General features: G+C 47.6%; 7 protein-coding genes across 7 annotated transcripts; 2 read left to right on the top strand and 5 right to left on the bottom strand.

The window, feature by feature from the left end:
* Positions 1 to 1,198: 1,198 nt before the first annotated feature.
* On the top strand, positions 1,199 to 1,640 carry K444DRAFT_629459 (uncharacterized protein; the record flags this gene model as incomplete). The annotated part of the gene is made up of 2 exons (XM_024883056.1): positions 1,199 to 1,525; positions 1,569 to 1,640. 2 exons carry the CDS (start codon positions 1,199 to 1,201, stop codon positions 1,638 to 1,640), a joined length of 399 nt encoding a protein of 132 aa, XP_024737423.1.
* Positions 1,641 to 1,867: 227 nt separating this feature from the next.
* On the bottom strand, positions 1,868 to 2,839 carry K444DRAFT_612660 (carbohydrate esterase family 3 protein). Its single transcript, XM_024880181.1, has 2 exons — positions 2,765 to 2,839; positions 1,868 to 2,712 (listed from the first exon to the last, which is right to left on the bottom strand). Exons 1-2 carry the CDS (start codon positions 2,793 to 2,795, stop codon positions 1,949 to 1,951), a joined length of 795 nt encoding a protein of 264 aa, XP_024737424.1. The 5' UTR covers positions 2,796 to 2,839; the 3' UTR covers positions 1,868 to 1,948.
* Positions 2,840 to 3,155: 316 nt separating this feature from the next.
* Positions 3,156 to 5,278, bottom strand: K444DRAFT_394622 (uncharacterized protein). The gene is made up of 3 exons (XM_024872475.1): positions 5,166 to 5,278; positions 4,496 to 5,109; positions 3,156 to 4,385 (listed from the first exon to the last, which is right to left on the bottom strand). The coding sequence occupies exons 2-3, from the start codon at positions 5,052 to 5,054 to the stop codon at positions 3,409 to 3,411; spliced, it is 1,536 nt and encodes a 511-aa protein (XP_024737425.1). The 5' UTR covers positions 5,055 to 5,109; positions 5,166 to 5,278; the 3' UTR covers positions 3,156 to 3,408.
* A 5,657-nt stretch (positions 5,279 to 10,935) lies between these two features.
* Positions 10,936 to 13,377, top strand: K444DRAFT_663285 (DUF1446-domain-containing protein; the record flags this gene model as incomplete). Its single annotated transcript, XM_024886813.1, has 3 exons — positions 10,936 to 12,094; positions 12,753 to 12,808; positions 12,862 to 13,377. The coding sequence occupies 3 exons, from the start codon at positions 10,936 to 10,938 to the stop codon at positions 13,375 to 13,377; spliced, it is 1,731 nt and encodes a 576-aa protein (XP_024737426.1).
* A 1,613-nt stretch (positions 13,378 to 14,990) lies between these two features.
* Positions 14,991 to 15,671, bottom strand: K444DRAFT_394650 (uncharacterized protein). The gene is made up of 3 exons (XM_024872477.1): positions 15,655 to 15,671; positions 15,431 to 15,592; positions 14,991 to 15,378 (listed from the first exon to the last, which is right to left on the bottom strand). The coding sequence occupies exons 2-3, from the start codon at positions 15,518 to 15,520 to the stop codon at positions 15,169 to 15,171; spliced, it is 300 nt and encodes a 99-aa protein (XP_024737427.1). The 5' UTR covers positions 15,521 to 15,592; positions 15,655 to 15,671; the 3' UTR covers positions 14,991 to 15,168.
* Positions 15,672 to 17,441, bottom strand: K444DRAFT_394649 (uncharacterized protein). The gene is made up of 2 exons (XM_024872476.1): positions 15,740 to 17,441; positions 15,672 to 15,684 (listed from the first exon to the last, which is right to left on the bottom strand). The coding sequence occupies exon 1, from the start codon at positions 17,162 to 17,164 to the stop codon at positions 15,767 to 15,769; it is 1,398 nt and encodes a 465-aa protein (XP_024737428.1). The 5' UTR covers positions 17,165 to 17,441; the 3' UTR covers positions 15,672 to 15,684; positions 15,740 to 15,766.
* Positions 17,442 to 19,185: 1,744 nt separating this feature from the next.
* Positions 19,186 to 19,566, bottom strand: K444DRAFT_511261 (ankyrin; the record flags this gene model as incomplete). Its single annotated transcript, XM_024873459.1, has 2 exons — positions 19,186 to 19,332; positions 19,444 to 19,566. Coding segments are annotated over 2 exons (270 nt in total), but the record flags the coding sequence as incomplete, so codon positions are not given.
* Positions 19,567 to 19,872: the final 306 nt, after the last annotated feature.

Here is a 19,872-nt window from a genome sequence, read left to right on the forward strand (position 1 = left end):
TTCTATTCGTTTGCAAACCCTGTATTCCCAACACTGGCCAGTGGTTAACCATACAGTTGACCACAGAACAGCTAGGTTTATTCAGAAGAGACTCGAACGCGCTCAGTGTGCGAAAAAATTAATCAGATTAATTGATTAATTCATGAATATTCATGAATAGCGTGAATAGAATTTGATTAACGTGATACTTATGTAATTTGATTAGATTAGAATAATTAATCATGATTATTCATGAATACCTTAATTAATATACACGTGACTACAGCACGTGATAGTCTAGCCTAATTAAGTAAGGTTCTTGCTCTAGCACTGCCTTAGCGAGCTTTTCTCTCTAGAAGCAAGGTAGCACTAGAGCCTGATTCTTACCTAATTAGGCTAGCCTGTCACGTGCTGCGGTCACGTGTACATTAATCAAGTTATTCATGAATATTCATGATTAGCTTAATTAATTCGTGAATAGAATATGATTAATGAGAAAATTTCATGAATAGATTAGATTAATAGCCATTAATCTAATCTAATCTATTCATTTCTCACACTGAACGCGCTGAAACGAAAGGATACTTGGCGCTAGTATCGTGAGAGTGCTAAAGATCATCGAATCTTATCATTATACGCTAGGCGTACTTGATATAAGGAAGATAATCAAGACTGTAAAGCTCCTAGTCGAACTGCTAGGCAGGTCGAATAGCTCAAAGCACCAGTGCGTCCATCACGCAGAACAATTACCGTTCACGACGTGGAAGAAGAACAGTATATTGTCTATGCTGTTGCCAGGCATACCAGGTAGATGAGAAGACTTATTACTCTCGAAAGAAACCAGAACGAAACCGAACAGCTTACGGTAAAGCATCTCTGCCAGCGTTAATTACTTTAGAGAATTATCCACGGCACTTGAACACCATCTGCCATATCTATCAACTACGCGGACCTCTTAATTGAGCCTATTTGCTATCACAGCATCTCTCCCAGCGTCAATTACGTCAGACACAATTGAAATACTATCCAAACGATTCGAATCCGATATCAGAACAATATGGCGCCTGCACTAGAGCCGACACCAGCTCCTAAGATCCTAAATCCCCTTACGAACCACGACCTCCAATATTACCATGCCGACGTAACAAGATGAGGCAGAGAGGTAGATCTTTCAGCTAAAGTAACAGAATCTATTGTCAATACGTAGCTCTTAAACCGTATGGAGCTATACACACAGCAGGAATATGGAGATAAAAATCTATTGGGAGTGTATCGTGAGGACTTTGAGCGATGGACAAAGGAAACCTTCTTAAAGGGAGATAAACATCTGGTTCGAATCTTCCGCGATTATCTTCGTTCATGGGGAGTATACATACCCGAGAACAGTGATTCTATTTCCAAGAGCCTTGCGGAAACGCTTCATGAAAAAACGGCCCGCGATCTGGCCACAGGAGGCACTCGAGGCACAGGCTACCTGATGGGTCTTGTCGCGTCAACTGGTGCAGCCACCCTCTCAGACAACTTTTTCAACATTCCCGGCCTTGGAGTAGGTACATATTCGTAGAAAGAATGCTACACCAATACTACAGAACAGGAACACATCTATCACAGCAACGCCGGCCGCGTACGAGATGGTGATCTTCAAGATCGCTGAGAGCTGAAGTCAGCCCGTCCACGACGATTTTAAATTGGGTCCAGTGCTGAGATCTGCAACAAACGGCTCAAGGGACAAATTTCTTGGTATATGGATATCCGTTCTGATAGTCAGTCAGGGATAAAGCATTGATTTAGGATTCTTATACAAATTCTTCGGTCAAGGGTGGTGCTTTAATCAAGCTGTCCAATGAACACCAAACCGCTATTATGCAAATTAAGGTTCCACGATCAGATAGCCTTCCCAATATTTCATACTCATTATCATTTATGCTGCTATTCATAGGTTTATGTCAGAAGCAGAAGCCTATTTCCTCTATACACCAACCAGTAAAACCAATGAGACAACCGGAAACCACATCAGCCAGCCCGCTCCTCCCATCAAAGCAGCTCCACTCGCCACCCCATCAACCCACCCCTTCGATTTCGCTTCCAAAAGCCCCTTATACCACCCTTGTGCCATAAGAGTGTAGCCCACATCATCAGGGTGGAGACCATCGACTTCCATTCCCACCGTAACTTTAGACATCGATACGACCAATGTCCTATTCCCCGCCTTCGCCCTCTTACTCACGACACCCGCCACCTGCCCATTAAAGACCTCAATATTATCTTGTGTAGTATTAATTGCAGACGGCGTTAAAGTTGCTACCAAAACTGCCGCTTTTGGCCACGCAGTGACGATTTCGTCAATGAGAGCCCCCAATCGCCCAGGTGCTCCATTAGGCGAGATGTTCGCGTTGAACATGTCGTTCGTCCCGGCCATGAGCAATACGATGTCTCCTTCTAATGTTCCATTCCAACTTAGGGGGACTTTTGCGTAGTCGCCGATTTGTGAGATCAGAGCTCCAACGTGTCCTTCATTGGCATTGTTTGGTGGAGGGAGGTTTCCGGAGGTCACTGAACCGATGTAGGTTATTTTTGGTTTTGAAGTTGTAAAAGTGGAGTTAGGTGAAGTGAGCAGAGTGAGCAAGGGAGCTCGATAACCAGAGCCGTTCGTGCTGCCATAGCCCCAGGTTATTGAGTCCCCGAGAGGGAGGATGCGGAGATGTGTTATTGCTTGTGCAGGAGATAAGAGTACTGTGGACTGTAAGTGAAGTGCTCGCAAATGGAGAGTAACGTATGAACTTGCAAGTTATTGCCAAGAGGAGGAGATGGGACATGATAGGCGGTGAATTTATTATCATCGTAACTAAATGCCTCTTGACAATTCCATGGCAAGATAAGCAAGTGAAGCCTTAAAAGCGACCGTAGGAAAGGCTAGCAACTGATACAGGGACCTCACTGTAAACGAGCACCCGGGAACGGCATTTCCATGAGATGAGGGATTAAATCGAAGAAAGATAAGGTGACTTCGTATTCCAAATCAAGTGTTTGGTTAATGCAGTGCCGCGTGTTTTATGCAGTGATTCTGTCCAGGCCCAGTCTGTGCAGATCATGTCGATGTGACGCTGATTTTTGGTGATTGTGGCGTGCTGCCCGGACCGGACCTCTCAGCTCAAGCCACCCCCGCTGTTGATGGACTCAATAGAGACCCTGCATATGCTCTCCTCGGGAATATAATTCGCCTGCCGAGTCGAGAGAATATGCTGCACAAAACCCAAAGAAGCCCAAAGTCATTCCTTTTCAGGAGGATTCCCCTCATGTTCATCCCCAGCTCATTGCAGCATGCAGCTGTTACGGACAACAATTGGAGACTTCCGTTGACGGTCGGTGGTCCAATTGACTTTATCGCACCGCCAACCGAAGAGCGGCTTAACGTTCTTGCGCCTTACGTCACCAGCAAAGCTCCATTCGATGAGCCACAAATCCTACGGGTCCTGTACCCATTGTTGCCGTCAAAAACCTCAGCTTCCCTTGACGTTTGTGCAGGTCAAAAGTAGTCTTGATTGCTCTCAGCCTCCTGTGCTCAGGTATTAAACCACTCTCGTCACTCTCTTCTAGCTCCACGATAGCAGTGGCAAATGTGCTCGCTACATGGGAATCCCAAATTCCCTCTTGTCTTGACATGGATCGCAGATAATTTATCGCTTCGGTGCGGATAGATGTCTCTCGGCACTTTGAGGCAATGAAGAACAGCGACTTGATCAAAATCGACGAAACTACGAAGGTATGCCCCAACTTGGAGACTGCAACGTTAAAGAGTGTGCCTGCTGTTGAAAGCGCCGTTCGAAATTCCGAAACGTAGGCATCGTATGTGAGCTCGGGGCCAAAGCAACAATGCAGAGCTACAGCACTGCAAATAAAATTAAGGAGGAGTGTCTTGGCGACTAAGAGATCCTTCCCTCCCAGATTCAAAGACTGGGTAAGAACAGGCTGGAAAGCTTTGCGCCAGGAAGTGAGTCCTTGTTTGAGGAACTTCACACGCTGTTGTTGATAAATTGGTGAGAAAATGGCGCCAGTTGAATTGCCGACTTGAAATACAGGTCTCGGTCCGCTCGAGGGATCCGAATAATCCCACAATCGCTCATCGATATTGTACACGAACCTGTCGACTTGTGTTAACAGGATATCGAAAAACTTCCGTGCCGCATTCAGGTCGATAAACCCCTGGGTGGGAATGGCTTGGATGATTGCCGCAGCGACGTTCTGGAGGTCTGGGTGCATTTCGACAAGATTCGCCTTGTGCCATGAATATATGTCACGCTCGAGACGGGTAAAGATCGAAATGAGCTCGTCTTCTATGATTCCCTGGAGGAATTGTTGTCCATCAAATGAGGTTAAATGCATGAGACCGAGGAACCGTTCATTAACTGCCCCAATTTCGGTTAGCCATATCCGTGACAAGGCCAATGGCTGACTCGACCAAGCATAGTCAAGTGAGATTTATTTATGGAGTATAGCTAGAGAGAAGGGAACTTACTTAACCTGATGCCATTTTGGACGTGTGCTATTGCCAAGTCCAAGTTCCCGTGATAGTACTCGAAACAGACGGCGAGTAGACAAGCAATCAGAATTGTCCTCCTGCTTTTGCGCTGTTCTTGGCATGCTTTGCGTATTCCTTGAATAGTTATACCATAGTATCGAAAGGCAACCTGATAGTGGGCGCTTCCAGCTGCCAAAGCCCTTCCAGACAAGTTTCCGATGGCCGCTGTGACGTCGTGGCTCTTGTTCAAGGCCCCAAGAGCAATAATCGCATGTTTGATAAATTGATCTTGTTCTGAAGCTTGAAGCACAATATGGCACCATATAGGTGTGTCGAGATACTCTCCAAGATTGCGGGAAGTGGTACCTACAAATACATTGAAATAGCTCAATTCCTGATCGTTGGTGGACAATGGTTGAGCAGGAGTAAGTGCCAAGGGGGTGACAGCCGTTGACATAGGTTCGATCTTGGGAACCAAAGGAAGGAGGCGCTGTGTTGAATGCGTGGGTTTTTGCTTCACTTTGTAACCCCACACTCGAGCCGGAAATTCTGGCATCGTATGCAAGCCGGTTTCGTCTCATCGCACTTTACACGTCTGGCCCTATGCTAGTCTTCAGAATAATCCATTATCGATATGTTATACCCTATCGCGGAACAATGAACTTACTTGCAGGTGACACACCCTGATCGAGATTTTGAACCCGGCCCACTTCTCTTCCTTACCTCCATTCTTCCCCGCCCCGCCGCCACTACTCCACAGCGGCCGTCCTATCTGTTTCCTGACGAATGATGTTTGATCAAGTTTTGAATGGCCCTAGAATGTGTGGCCAGGGGGTTCAGGGACATCTGCAGGTCACTAGAGAAATTGCAGGCTTCTCGGGAGCCGGAACTCAATTCCGAGGGTTTCGACCACAAATTGTGAGTCTTCACAGTTGGTGGCTTTAACGTATGAAGCTTAGCAAGATCTCGATTTTTGAACAAACCAAGAACTTCAAGCGACTTGCGGCAAAAGGAAGGAAAATCGAAGGTGCTGCTCAATTTGGACCTGTGATCGAATTGAAAGTGTTTCAGTCGTACCAACGCCTTCGCTAGTGCTTATGCGAGAAAAACTGGTGAAGTGGTGAAGGAACTACGGAGGTACAGCCCATAATGATAGTAACAGCACTAGCAGGGGTCAATAGAAAACTCGTGATTTCAACACTCGATAACTTTTGCTATACAAAACACAAAAAGTTTGTTTAAACGCTGTAAATATCCATAATAGTGCCGTATAGTAGTGCTACGTTTTTTTAAGTTTTTACGATACGTTGTTGTTGTGATACCAGGTTGAAAAGTTCGGACCCCTGCTAGCGCTATTCCTATCATTATGGCTGTACCTCCGTAGGTCAGCCTTATTCTTATGACGCTGATGATTGGTTGAAAGTATGATTGGTCAATTAATAGAGAACATGATAGGGAAGACAGGGAAGTGAAAGGAAAGTTGAAATATCGTAAGAAAAAGGCGCACCGGATATCACTCCTCTTCCTCTCCTTACATTGGGGCAATTTGGGGAACAAGGACCCTACCGGTCTCTTTTCCCATATCAGTACTAAGATTCTTTTGCCCTCATATTTGCGCAAACAATCCATATTCGACACTTCTCAAGCTAGAGGATTAATATTCATTCTGACAGCCGCTGTCTGATTTCCAGTCCGTTTTTTAAGGTCTCTTGCATCATGGTTCAACCGTGGGCAGACCAACCTTTCACTCTGATATCAACTTCAAACGCAACCAAATCTACGGCAAGCGAAAATGCGATCTATGTTGCGGACGGAAGTATGTATTCCTAAAAGCTCGTTCTCGTAACTATGCTGCATGCAAACAAGCAAGCTCTCCAAGTCAGTTTTGGGGCCACACCTCACCATAAGAACATTGTACATTTTCCAGACAAACAAGCCGCTAAGTAGAAGATGTTTCAGTAGTCAACGCCGACAATATATTGATTCGCTGCATCGATTCAATCTACCTTCCAGTTCTAGGTCAAGGAGGAAGCAGATATCCAGGGTTTATTACAATACTCACTATTCGGGTCAGTAATACAGTCATGTGTCTTTCTATATCCCATGCTAACGACTCTCAAATAAGAGGGAGGAATAGATTCAGTCAGCTCCCTAGTATACCAACATGGCAATCTTTGACATGACGATTTTTAGTTGGCATCACAACGCTGAAGAGAATGTTTTCTTTCCAGAAGTCGTGGCGATTACTGGAGAGAAGGGAGTTATGGGCCGGAATATTGAGCAAATCAGTCTTCTATCCAGGTATGGAAGCGTGGTCGCAATACACATTTGAGTGCATGAAGAAAGGAGGGTCTCAGAATTTCGACACAACTTAGGTTAAGAAGCTCGTCGATGGTTTTACACCATACCAAGTCAAACATTTGAGTGAGGAGATTCCGACACTGTTGAAGCTTAACAAATATGATATTGCGGCAGTGAAAAAATCATTTCAAAACTGGGACAAGCATATCCAGGCGGAAGCAGACGCTGTGAGTAATTACTTAAACATATGCTCCAGTTTGTCATTAACAAGAAGTCGTGGAGCATCTATCCCTTGGAATGGACAACGTTGATTGGACTTATGAGGGAGGGAGCAACTTTCCTGAATTGTCGTCTTTCGTTTCCTATCTGGTACACTATGTGTTTGGCCGGAAATATCGTTCTATTTTCCAATCCATTGTTTGGAAAGAAAAGACCACTGGTGTTCTTCCCAGACGATGGTGAGGAGTACGAAGGCGGGCTGCATTAAAATTCGTCCAATTCGCTAAGCTAGGGCGGGCACAATCTTGACCCTCGCAATATAGAAATTCACATAATTCCGTATTATATTTAATTATTACAAAAATTCTACAAAAGTTAGATCTACCTCTTTTATATCTCACAAAGCTATTTTGAAGAGTTTTAAGTGTTGAGTCGAGATTTGGTATGATTTCTAAACGTAGCGATTTTGGTATGCCTCGCGTTTTAGCGGATGGACGATTTTTAATGCCACCCGCCTTCGTAAATAATGCTTTTGTTGTGGCCTGGCTTAGCATATTTACTTGAAATCAATTTCAAAGCTTGGCTATGAATGTCTGACGTGCTACACATGGAATTCTTTCGGCGATTGGGTTGCCCTTATCGCATATAGAACCTCCGGGGGCACTCGACCCGCTGTAAGATCTTACATGCTGCAGATGGACATTTGATCGCGCAAGAATTTTGATCGCACTGCGGCTCGCCGAGCAGTAAAAAGCAGTGAATGTACAAGATATTTGCTTGAAGTGGAAGATTGAAGGCATTTGGTTTGCATTAGTCTTTGATTTTCACTACCTCCAGGTATGATGAGAAGTCAATGTTATCCGGGAGCCCAACGTTTATGAACTCTCCCAATATTTCAAGTCTACCAAAATGCACACCATCTCTCTTGAAGCTCGCCTCAAGGTTGATTGGGTGACTGCGAAGAGGAACTTGGCAGCAGAAATTAATCCATTGTCAGCGTAATCGGAGGAAGTGATTCAGATGAAGGAAAACACGCTTTGGAATCTCATTAAACGTTTGGCTGCTTGTATTTTGAATGAACTGCGACATATTCAAGAATTTGACACTCCTTGCTCCAGGGAATTTGGCTTAGTGTTTTTGAACATTCTTTTCTAGATCTCGAAAGTGAAGGCACTGTGCAGCTGAGTCCACCATCACCACCAGTACGGTTTGTGCTGCGGTCTGGCACCGGAAAGACTTCTTAGAATATTGCTTGAAAGTAGAATTTGATGCAGTTGTGCTTCATTAACACCGCGCAACAATGTCTAGAGGAGAAATCCCTGGGAATCGTGGGACTTTGGGAGCTTTGTTGGAACTGGGTGTACGCTGGCACACTGTAGTTTATATACCGGGTGTATATATAGAGTGCTTACCCCGCGTGAGCTGAGAAATCAAGTCGTCAACCTACAAAACATTGCAAAAGGTTATAAGCACCGGACGCTACCTCTACGCCCTATATTTACGCACTATAAATCACTGAATCGGCTCACTTGCACCTACCGGAAATATCCTTCAGAAGTATACTATGGAAGACGACTTTAGTGTGGAAAAGCCCCGGATCGCCAGGCTTACAGGGCCCAATTATAGGCCCTGGAGCGTTCAGGTACGTAGGCTTTTGATTGGTCAAAGCCTATGAAACGTGGTTAGCCTAGGGGTTGAAATTGCTACTGTAGAACCGGGTTCTACAGGGGGTTCTGGTTCTGGAGATGGGAGCGATCCTAAGGCCTCAGGGCCTTCCGGTGATCGTACGGAGGTGAAGGACGCTAAGGCGAGCACTATAATCATGAGTTTATGTGCTCAGGGGGCCTTACAGCATATATTACTCCTTGGAACGGCCAGGGAGCAATGGATGGCACTGGAAGCACTATATGCCCCCCTGGGCATGCAGTAGCTTAGTGCTAAAATTCAGGCTTTTACCAGCTATAAGCCACCGGAACGGGGTGCCACTGTTGCTGTGGTAGTCACGGAATTGAGTACTTTACAGTACGAAATCGGAACCATCGATTCTACGGAAAGGCCCTCTAAAACCCTCAAAATATCGATTCTTTTTGGGGCTATTAGGGCACTGGATGAGAGCTTCGCTCCCCTGATATTGCAGCCGGAGATTAGTGGAACCACCACTAATTATAGTGCAATAGTAACTCGCTTCAGTGAGCATGAACGGAGAATGGGTCCAAAAGAAGCCCTGAAGGAATCTGTTTTACTGGCCAAAACAGGGGGAAAGAGCCCTAAATTTCAGGGGAAGTGCTTCAACTGTGGTAAACAAGGCCATAGAAAATCTGATTGCAAGAGCAAGAAGGTAGAGAAGCAAGAAAATCAGGAAAAGAGCCCTAGTACAGGGCCCTTAGCAACCCCTGGAGGAGGCAGAGGACTCTCTCCAGGGCCTGGAAAATCAACTGAGAAGCCTATAGCGAATGCTAGTAGCGCTGCAACCAGTTGGATGGCTCTAGCAGAGCCCACCTATAGTAAGGATTTACTATGGGTCATCGATTCTGGAAGCTCCCGGCATATGACTTATTTACGGGAGGCTTTTACTGAGTATAGGGTGCTAGACACCCCTATACTAGTAACTACGGCAAATGGGGCCCGGATTCCGGCTATTGCGGAGGGTACTGTGCTTTTGCAGGCGGCCCTAGGGGCCTCCGTACGAACTGTAAAGCTTACTGGAGTGCTTTACGTACCTAAGCTCGCTGGGAGCTTAATTTCGGTACTGCAGCTTCAGGATAAGGGCATTACCATACGCACTACCACTGGTTCCACTGGAAAGAAGCTCTTAATTGAGTTTCAGGGAACAGTAGTAGGGGTTGCTAGCCGCTTAGGGAGAGCGTACGCCCTGGACAGTGTCCCACAAGGCACTGATATTGGGCTAAAAGCAACCACTGTACCGGAAAACCAAGCTAGTAACCACCTCTGGCACCGCCGGTTCGGACACTTAAGCTCCACGTGCTTAAAGCTGGAACACACTGTTTCTACAGGGCTTAAAGAGCCTATTGGGGCTCTTCAGGAGCCCTGCGAGCCCTGTATTAAGGCTAAAACAGTGCGGGTGGTGAGCCAGAAGGCCCCTGAGAAGGCTACAGCTCCACTCGAACAGACCCACAGCGATTTTTGGGGCCCTTATAGTGTACCCACACTAGAAGGGGACACCTATATGCTTATATTTACGGACGATTATACCCGTAAATCGTGGGTATACCTCACCAAAACTAGGAAGCAGCTGAGAACTGTGTTTTTGCAGTTTAAGGCCCTAGTGGAGCTGGAATCAGGGCATAAAATTAAGGCTGTACGCTGCGATAATGCCTCGGAATATAAGTCCTTAGGGGGGTTCAGGGCTATATATACGGGCTACTTACCACTGTAGAACAGCAGTCAATTCAGTACGTTTTACTTGGTTTACATTGCAAGCACGTGACCCTCGCTTCTTTACTTAGCTAGTTCAACAAGCTTGGGGACTATTCCAAGTCACGTGACAAGCCGTCAATGAGAATAAGAGGGGTGTTTGATTCAAATAGCCTCATGTCCGGTTTGTTACATTCGAGTTGTTGATATTCTGAACTCCAAATAGGGGTCACAAATATTTGATAATTGGTTTTGTGGTACTCCGGAAGCTATTCCGACAAGTGACTAATAAGCGCCTCCTCGAGTATCGACAGCAACCCCACTCTCAGCATCTGTATCGGAAGCAAGGACAGTGACCGCAAGTACACAAGAGCCCCGATAATCGCCGCTGGACGGAGGAGCCTAGCGGCTTCTATCTCGGCTTGCAATCAACCTGGAACGCTAAGTCTTCATTCCTCCAGACCACCAAGGTCGGACACTTATTCGCAACACTTCTCAATTTCAAACTCCTCACTTCCGTCAAGATTGCCAAGGCCGCAGCAATGGACGAGCACATCGACGTCCTAGTCGGCGACTGGATGAGCGAGTTGAACATTCCAACACGAGCTTACAACGTTGCAAACGGTCTAGGGATCGGTTACGAGGAGACTTTCCTTGAAGCCCTCGAACCTGCCTTGGAGAATATCGCCAAGAAAGGTATCAAGCTTGCCGCGAATGCCGGGACTGTTGCAACGAAGGAGTTGTATGATATTGTGGTTAAGATGGTGAAGGAGAAAGGGCTGGATTTAGCGGTTGCGTGGATTGAGGGTGATGTCGTTTCGGATCTTGTGAAGGATGATTTGAAGAAAGCCCCGAGGAAGTTTGTGCACATTAGCACGGGGGAATCACTTGAGGAGTGGGGGTTCGATCCTCTATTTGCCCAATGCTACCTGGGCGGCCTGGGAATTGCAATGGCGTTCAAAGCTGGCGCAGACATTGTCATTTGTGGCCGGGTGGCAGATGCTTCTCCTATTGTTGGAGCGGCAGCTTGGTGGCATAACTGGTCTCGTACCGACTACGACCAACTTGCACAATCTCTGATAGCTGGGCATCTTATTGAATGCTCCGTGTATGTTACTGGCGGAAACTTCTGCGGCTTCAAGAGTTTGGACTGGGCTGGCATCAACGATTTAGGATATCCAATTGCAGAGATTGCACATGATGGAGACGTAATCATCACCAAGGCGAAGAACACTGGGGGCCTTGTATCCATCGAGACATGCAAAGAGCAGCTTTTGTACGAGATTCAAGGGATGTACTATCTCAACTGCGACGTCACGGCGGTGATCAATCAGGCTTGCTTCACTGAACTCGCACCAAATCGGGTCATGCTCTCTGGCATCACTGGAAAGCCACCTCCAGCTGCGACGAAGATGGGCCTCACGGCTTTCGGTGGATATCAAGCAGAGCTCCATTGGGCTATGATTGGGTTGGATATTGATGAGCGAGTGAAACTACTTGACGACCAGCTGAGAGATAGTTTCGGAAAATCAAGGATGGCGAAATTTAGTCTCTGGGATATCTCTGTGTACGGTTCGACTCCTGAAAATCCACGGAATCAGAACTCTTGTATCGTGGATGTGCGCTTGTTTGCACAGGCCAGGCATGCCGAAGATCTCTCCGAAACCAATTTCATCAGACCGGCACTTGACATAAACATGCGTAAGTGAACCTTGCTCTTAACAGTGTGTCAAATGAATAGAATAGAATAGAGTAGTGACCACTACTCTATTCTATTCATCAAAATTTACCCGCTACTCATATTCTATTCATATTCTAATCATGGTATTCATGAATATTCATGAATATTCATGAATACTTTGAGTGGTATGCATGTGATTCTGCACGTGAGGAGCTAGCTATATTAGGTAAAGCTTCCGCTTGCTCCCGCTCTAGCGCCACCTCGCTATCCAATTAGGCAACGGCGAGGCTTGGTAAGCGAACCAAAGTACAAGATTCCGAGGAGGATAATTAGTTTATTATTGTAGAAAATTAGTATATAGCTAGTATTATATAAGTCTTAGCTTAGTTTAACTAGAGCTATTAATAGGCGCCTTAGTTATTTAATAATTATTAAGTAAACCTTGATTTTCCATGGTCACGTGAAGTCACGCGACCAGTAATTACAAGTATTCATGAATATTCATGAATATATATTCTACTCTACTCTAAATTTTTGAGAATTACGCTACTCATATTCTATTCAAGATATTCATGAATATTCATGAATACCTTGAATACCTTGAATACCTTGAATACCTTGAATACTTTTTTGATACACTGGCTCTTAAACAGGTCAGATGCTGACTTGGAGCTGAAGACACTTATCCGGCAGCCACTTTCCATGCCGACCTACGGACTGCCGTACCCAAAGTCGTAAGAATTGGCATCTGCACTTTGATATCGGGTCCAAGCTGACTTGTTGATAGTTTACCGAATACTTTCCGACACTCATTCCACAACCAACACAAACAATCCACTTCTCAACTGGTGCATCGCCGATGACGTTTGTGCCACCAACAGAGACTACTATACACCCAGCATCTCAGCCGTCATACCCGCCAACAAACCCTGTTGATTTGAGCTCTTTTGGCCCCACAAAACAAGTTCCACTAGGACGTGTCGTGTACGGACGAGCTGGAGACAAGGGGTCAAATTGTAACGTCGGATTATTCGCACGTAATGCACAAGAATGGCCGTGGCTCCGCAGCTTACTGAGCACAGAGAAGTTGATAGATCTGATGGACGAAGAATACAAGGGCCAGGAAATTGATCGCATGGAGTTCCCAAATCTTTGGGCTGTGCACTTTTTACTCCACGACCACTTGGATCGTGGCGTGACAGCAAATGCTGGATATGATATTCTGGGAAAGTTCATTGCTGAGTTCCTCAGACTGAAGAAAGTGGATGTTCCGGTAGCTTTCTTGGAGAAAGGGGTTTTGTAAAACTAGCCAGGAAGACTTTCACAGGGGCGGTGACTTCCACATAAGTCAGACTCAACTTTTTTTTTCGCTGGTTCTGTTTTAGTCTTTGGACGTGAGCAGCTGCCGCCTTAACCTGAGCCGAGGGTGAGCATTCCTGAGCACGGCCTGAGCTCGGCCTGAGCAACCTGAGCAACCTGAGCACACGGCAGAGTCAGCCTGAGCATGCGCTGAGAGGCCATTTTAGCTTCCAAAGGGGCTCGTTCTGGCTCCCTTGATGCTCGGTTATACTTTCCTTATCTTATCTTCAAGTACAGATCCCATTTTAGCTCCCTTGCGACCAAGATTCCCCCAGAGCCATTTTTAGATGTATATTCGCTTATATACACGTGATAAGTAGGTCAGCCTCATTATTCCATAACGTCTTATTATTGTCCATAGGAGCGATTTTATATAATACGAATTTCAGTGGTATTTAATTTACTCCTCTTTACTTTTGGATATTTTAATACTATACTTTCCTCGCGTGTCTCTTTTCTCTTTCTTTTTCTCCTAGTTTTTGTTCTGCTTATAAGAGGGTAAAGGGCCAAGGTGCTCCGACAGCGAGTTTGATTCCTGTGCTATTTATGTACATGTGATATTACTTCGGGAAGGGCCTTATACCAGTTCTATCTCGACGGATGATTGGGATGACTAGTTCGCCGGTTGATCGTTATGAGATTCATGCAGCTGCGAGATTGCCCTACTAAAGGGTTATACTAAGGCTTAGGAGAGGGATTATATATGCTATGTAAGGGATAATCGTATCAGTGGGACCGAGAGAGGGGAGATCGCCGGTGGCAAGCCTGCTAATGGTGACATTACGTAGCAGTGATGCCGTATCAAGTCGCACTAGTGTCCAGTGGCGCTGGGAGATTCATGTAAATCCTAGCAGTCCAGGATTGTATTGGCACCGGAGCTTTACTAACAAAGGGAGGAGGGGGAAGGGGAGGGTCAGCTGGCAGACGCCAGACAGAGGTGGAGATTCATGCAGTATCGATGCCGTATCCAAGGAGTTATACCAAGGGCTAGTAGTACTGGGAGATCCAATCCTGGCAAGGGAGAATCACACTAGCGGCACAGTTTAGTGACAAAGGGGTGCAGGATCAGCTGGGTATAGGTCAAACAGAGGTGGAGATTCATGTAACGCCAATGCCGCGAAGGAGTCATACCAAGGGCTAATGGCACTGGGAGATTCATGTAAATCCTGATAATGCAGAACCACATCAGCGGCACAGTTCACTGGCAAGAGTGCAGGATTAGCTGGGTTGGGGTCAAACAGAGGTGGAGATTCATGCAATGGTAATGCCGCGTCCAGAAGGGGTCACACCAAGGCTAGTGGCACGGGAGAGCAAGGCAGAATCACATCAGCGGCACAGTTCACTGACAAAGGGGGTACGAGGTTGCTGGTATGATTTCTGTGACCGATCTCATTCATGCAAAGGTTTAGGATATCCCAGAGGGCGGGGCTCTGCCTACGATCAGCTTCTCCCTCTCTTCGTATTAAGTGAGGGGTAAGCTGGGCCTTAGTACAATCCCTTCCTGGTGGCCCTGAATCTTACAATTCACGAAGCATCAGCAGCCTCAACACTACCGAAGACATGTCAGCCAACTGTGCTGCGTTCTGAGTAATTGTATTCTGTTATCACTTATCGCCGGACAATCGCCAGCGTAAACAACTTCGTCCTACTCGCCGCATTGCGACCTCCCCTGATCTCCGCGAACCCGCATCATCAAAACCGCTTTCCACATCCCCAGTATCCCGACTCGAGCTTTTTATAAGCTCCCTCGAAAGATCTTTCGAAGCAGGTGTCTCAAGACAACATTGCCGCCTTCTTGGTTGAACGTGTTGCGAAATATCTTGCCCGTCTCCTTGGTATAGGCTCGCAGCTCTGCCACGTCGTAGAAGGTCTGAACTTTTTCCTCACTACCACTTCGTCCCCATTCAATCAAATCAACGATATTGACGTATGTCCTTCGTACAGCCTATGATCCGCGTCAGTATAAATCTACCAACTTTCGTTGCACGGTCTCCTACCTCCTCGCGTTGCTCACACGTTTCCGGAAGCGGCTCGACACCGATTGCACGACAAAGCGCAGTCAAATCGTTCTCTGCACCGTACCGCATATGCAGTTCGCTTGCACCGCATCTTGGTATCTGTTCCACGCATCGTCTGACGCGCACTGCCACGGCGCCATCCTTCGTATTCCCGCAAGTTAGCATACGAAGTAGCTAGTGGGAGAGAAGGGTCATAATCGAACATTTTAATTGCTCTTTAAATATCAACTTCTCTTAAGTTTAAAGTATCTTAGTATACTGAATCTTATTTTAGAAGCTACTACATACAGTATTTATATGCCGCCACCTAGTGAACTACGCCCCAAACGTCGTCTTATACCACGCGTCTACTTCAGCCTTGGCCTGAGACTCGGCGGCCGAGACCACCGTTCCAGGCCATATTCGTTCCAGGTTCTGCTTGAGCTTTTGCCTCCGCTCTTGCCTCCGCTCGTTCTTTCGCCTTTGCTTCCACTCATCTTTCCTCGCTCGCCGTGCTTCCCTTGTCAGCTTCTGGAGCTCTGCACGCAACTTGCTCACCTCGGCGGCGCGGTCTTCCTCTTCCTCTCCGCATCTCATATTACAAGTAGCGGCCAAGTTTGCCAGCGCCATCAGCGTGTCCCGGTGGAGCGGGCCCAGGACGCGCCGCCGGGCTTCCAGGACATGGCGCTCTTTGGCTTCGGCTTCGGCGAGCTTCGCACAATCGGGGCCTTGCATCTTGAGTAGCAGGGCCAAGTTGCCCAGGCTAGCCAATATGTCGGGGTGGTCGCCGTCCAGCTGGCTCGTTCGCAGCTCCAGCACTTCGTTCTCCAGCTGCGCCGCCTCGTCCCACCTGCGCTGCCGGTGGTACACTGCAGCCAGCACGGCTCTGGCATCGGCCATGTCAGGGTCGTTACGCTGCAGCACCCGGCTGCCGCGTTTGAGCACGCAGCCCAGGAGCTCCTCGGCCATCTTCCAGCGCCTTTGTCCTCTTTCCGCGGCCGTCACCTTCTTCTTTGATGGGATAGCTGCTGTTCTTGCCCCTGCCGGTATCACGACCTCCCTTTCCACCTCTCGGCATGTCTGCACGCAACCATAGATGGCTGCGAGGTTTTTCTCACTCCGCAGAGTTCGGGGGTGGTCCGGTCCCTGCTGGCTCCTCCTAGTCTCTAAGACAACCAACTCGAGGCTCTCGGCCTCGCGCCAGCGCTTCTGCTTCACAAGGGTCATGGCCAAGCTTTCCATGGTCTCGATCGTTTCCAGGTGCTTGTTTCCTAGCAGATCCTTCTTCTTATCCAAGATGTCCCGCTCCAACCAATTAGCTTTTATCCAATAACCGCGACTTCGATAGGACGCGGCCAGTTCGCCGCGGCTATTCAGAAGCCGTCTGTTGTTCTCTTTCTTTGCCTTATCTAGCTCGTATTGCCTAGAGTTCTCCTCCATGAATTTATTCGCGAAATAAGCCTGAGGCATGTCTGGACTTGTGTCTTTTCTTTCCGCTATTCCTTTTTCGATTTCCAAATAGAGTCGTCCTGCCTGGTCCAGTTCTCCGAGCTGAGTAATAATCCCTGCCAGACGCTGCTTTAGAAGCATGACAAGCTCGCAACTGCTTCCAAGGGTGTTTTCCAGGTCTTCGATCTCCATCTCGTAGGCGACCTTGACGTTGTTTGCCTCATCTCGAACGTGAGCCTCGCCTACATTTGACCACGCCACATTGCCGCTGTCGAAAAATCTCATGAATGCTTCTTGGAACTCGGGCTCTATCCTTCCGTAACGAATCTTCTTGATGTCCTGCTCTAGGTCAATGATAGGCCTTGAGCTCCCAAAGACTAATTCGTCCGATTTCCGCGGGTCCTTTCCAGTGCCGAATCCGATGGCCTTGCATAAGGCGAGCTGATACGTATCGTCTCGTTGACCCGTCGCTAGCCTCGTCTCCCAGCTCGTCACCAATTGGCGCCGCAGCCGGTAGTCGACTTGAGTGAGCTGGTAGAGAGACTTTGAGATCCAACTGTCGAATGGCGAACTAGGGCGTAGGCCAGCGCTATTCTCTTTCGTAGTTAGCTGGAATTGTTTATAGGCGCGAACGGGCTCGTCTCCGTAGGGCGTGGAGCTAAAAATCCTTTTTAAGTCAAAGTCACTGAAGACGGGGTGCTTTTCAGAAGGTTCAATGTTGGAGATAAGCCCGAGCAAGACCAGCAAGTTCGATGTTCTTTCTGTCTGGTTCCTATTCAAGGAAAGCGACCAAAACTTTTCTAGCCGAACTAGCTGGCTTTCTGGAGCTGTGTTGCGGTAATGGGCCAGGTATTGTTCAACAAAGTCATGCAGCCCGTTCTCGACTTTCAGCTTGTATATGCTCTTTTCGTCAGGCCGCCTAAGGTCAGGGTAAGCGGCATTGCCATGGTCCGACGAATGATGTGCCCAGTACGAGAGGAGGTTGTCCCGGAATACCAACCAAAAGCAGACGAGACCGAGCGAGTAAATGTCTGCTTTTTTCGCATCGCCTATTGGGATCCGCTTCTTGCTATACTCCGGAGCTTCCCACGGTGGACTCCTAGGCAACGATACCTCCTCCGTATCGCTGTCCCCAATGTGAGAAAAACAAAAGTCAATTATCTTGGCCGTGAAGCGTTCATCTGGGCCTTTATCTGAGCCCTGGTTGAATATGAGAATGTTGTCCGGTTTGATATCGCCATGAATGATGTCTGTATAGTCGTTAGGTTCATTCCGCTAAGGCGTAAGAGTTTATTGGAAAGAAAAGAAGGAGAAGTAAGTAGAAATGAGATGAGAAAGAAGAGGGGGAGATTCTGCACCGTGTTCATGTATCTTCAAAGTAGCAGAGACGCAATCCCTGCAGATGTTAAGTTTGTCGTCAAACGACAACTTTTTGCCCTCCTCCGACTCGATGAACTGCCGCAAGTTCCCCCAGTGCGCTTTTTCAAACACCAAGACTGGCCACAAGACGCCGTCGTCGTATTTTGCTTCCCAGCCAACCCCTAGCAAATTCGCCACGCACTTTTCCCGGCGCACCCACGGCTTGGTCAGGACGCGGATCTCGTTTGCGAATTCGTGGAGGGCCCCTCTCAGGGCTGTGGGGCGGGCCTCTGGTGGTAGTGGTCCCGAATCGGCGTACAGCTTGAACGCAAAGCTAGTCTGGACATTCACGAGGGCCTGGTGAACGACCCCGGATGCTCCAGCACCGAGCTGGCCCAGCTGCGGCTGCCAGGTGATGGGCAGAAGGTCCACGTTGCACGACTGCACGACCGCGAGGAATCCGGCAAGATCAAGGCTCTCGGACGGAGGAGCGGCTGCATCAGTGCGGCTATGGCTAGGCTGGCTAGGGGAATGTTCAGATTCTGCATTTCATAGACATCAATATAAAGTACACAACGCCTTTAAGATTCGGAATCTGTACCGCTATCGCCCCCCTCTTTGCATATCTTTCTCGCCCTCTCAGAAGTACAACAACACGGAGTTGCTTTGCAATTAATATCCATCCAGATGCGCGGGGAGTCCTTCGTCTTTTCCCACAGGAAGCTTGCCACTTGGTCGTACTGTCCACCCTTTCTAATCCCATAAACCGCAAAGTGGAGAGCGGCCCATTTTTTACCTTCGTATGTTGCAACCTTTTTAACGCTAGCTTTCTTGCACACTAGATACTCGACCACATCCAGCGATCCGAATTGAGCAGCGAGATGGAGTGCCGTACGATCCGTATTGTCGCACATGTTCACGAGCTTCTCCTTCTTTTTCGTCGAGCTATTGCTGGTACTTTCATCGGCTAGCACTAGCATTTTAACTGCGTCTAGGTTCCCTCTCGACGCCGCATAGTGAAGAGGCGTTCGGCCAGAATGGTCTTGAGCCCTGACACCCTCCTTGTATCTCTGGACCAGTTGACTGATAATTATCTTATTCCCGTGACTTGCCGCACAGTGTAGAGGCAAAAGACGGTCGGAGTCTTCAAGCTTGGCGTTTGCTGGATTCGCTGAGGGACTGTGATTCAGGAGACAGCTGATAACATCCTTCTGGCCGTCCCCAGCTGCGCAGTGGAGTGAGGTCTGTCCGCTGTAGTCCTGGAGGTTTACATTGAAGCCTTGCTCCAACAGATATTTCACGACATCCACATGGCCGAGAGTCGAGGCCAGGTGAATTGCTCCTTTGATCTCCTTTAGCTGCCGAATTTCGGAAAGAGCTTTCACGTCACCCTTTCTGCAGTACTCTAGTAGTTTCCCTTCTGGCGTATCAGGAAACTTTCTGCAATCGCAAGGCGATTCCGGCCAGTTCGGCCGCTTTTCAGAGAGACTTTTGACCAATTTCGCTGTATTGGGGCGTTTATTTGGGTCGTCGTCGAGCATGTCCTGAAAGACAGGGAGAATGGCGGCTATCACCGACCACTTTTTTGCATGAGAATCTTGCCACGCTCTAATCAGGTCGTGTACCTGATCTAA

Source organism: Hyaloscypha bicolor (genome assembly GCF_002865645.1).
Source record: "Hyaloscypha bicolor E unplaced genomic scaffold K444scaffold_60, whole genome shotgun sequence".
NCBI lineage: Eukaryota > Fungi > Ascomycota > Leotiomycetes > Helotiales > Hyaloscyphaceae > Hyaloscypha > Hyaloscypha bicolor.

Bases quoted from the DNA above. Each gene is read 5' to 3' on its own strand.
- K444DRAFT_612660 (XM_024880181.1), bottom strand. From the start codon at position 2,795: ATGTCCCATCTCCTCCTCTTGGCAATAACTT. The intron at 2,713-2,764 runs GCAAGTTCATAC...TACAGTCCACAG, and splicing joins CCTCCTCTTGGCAATAACTT to TACTCTTATCTCCTGCACAA.
- K444DRAFT_394622 (XM_024872475.1), bottom strand. From the start codon at position 5,054: ATGCCAGAATTTCCGGCTCGAGTGTGGGGTTACAAAGTGAAGCAAAAA. The intron at 4,386-4,495 runs GTAAGTTCCCTT...AAATTGGGGCAG, and splicing joins CCAAAATGGCATCAGGTTAA to TTAATGAACGGTTCCTCGGT.
- K444DRAFT_394650 (XM_024872477.1), bottom strand. From the start codon at position 15,520: ATGCGGTACGGTGCAGAGAACGATTTGACTGCGCTTTGTCGTGCAATC. The intron at 15,379-15,430 runs GTAGGAGACCGT...CGCGGATCATAG, and splicing joins CGTGTGAGCAACGCGAGGAG to GCTGTACGAAGGACATACGT.
- K444DRAFT_394649 (XM_024872476.1), bottom strand. From the start codon at position 17,164: ATGAGATTTTTCGACAGCGGCAATGTGGCGTGGTCAAATGTAGGCGAG.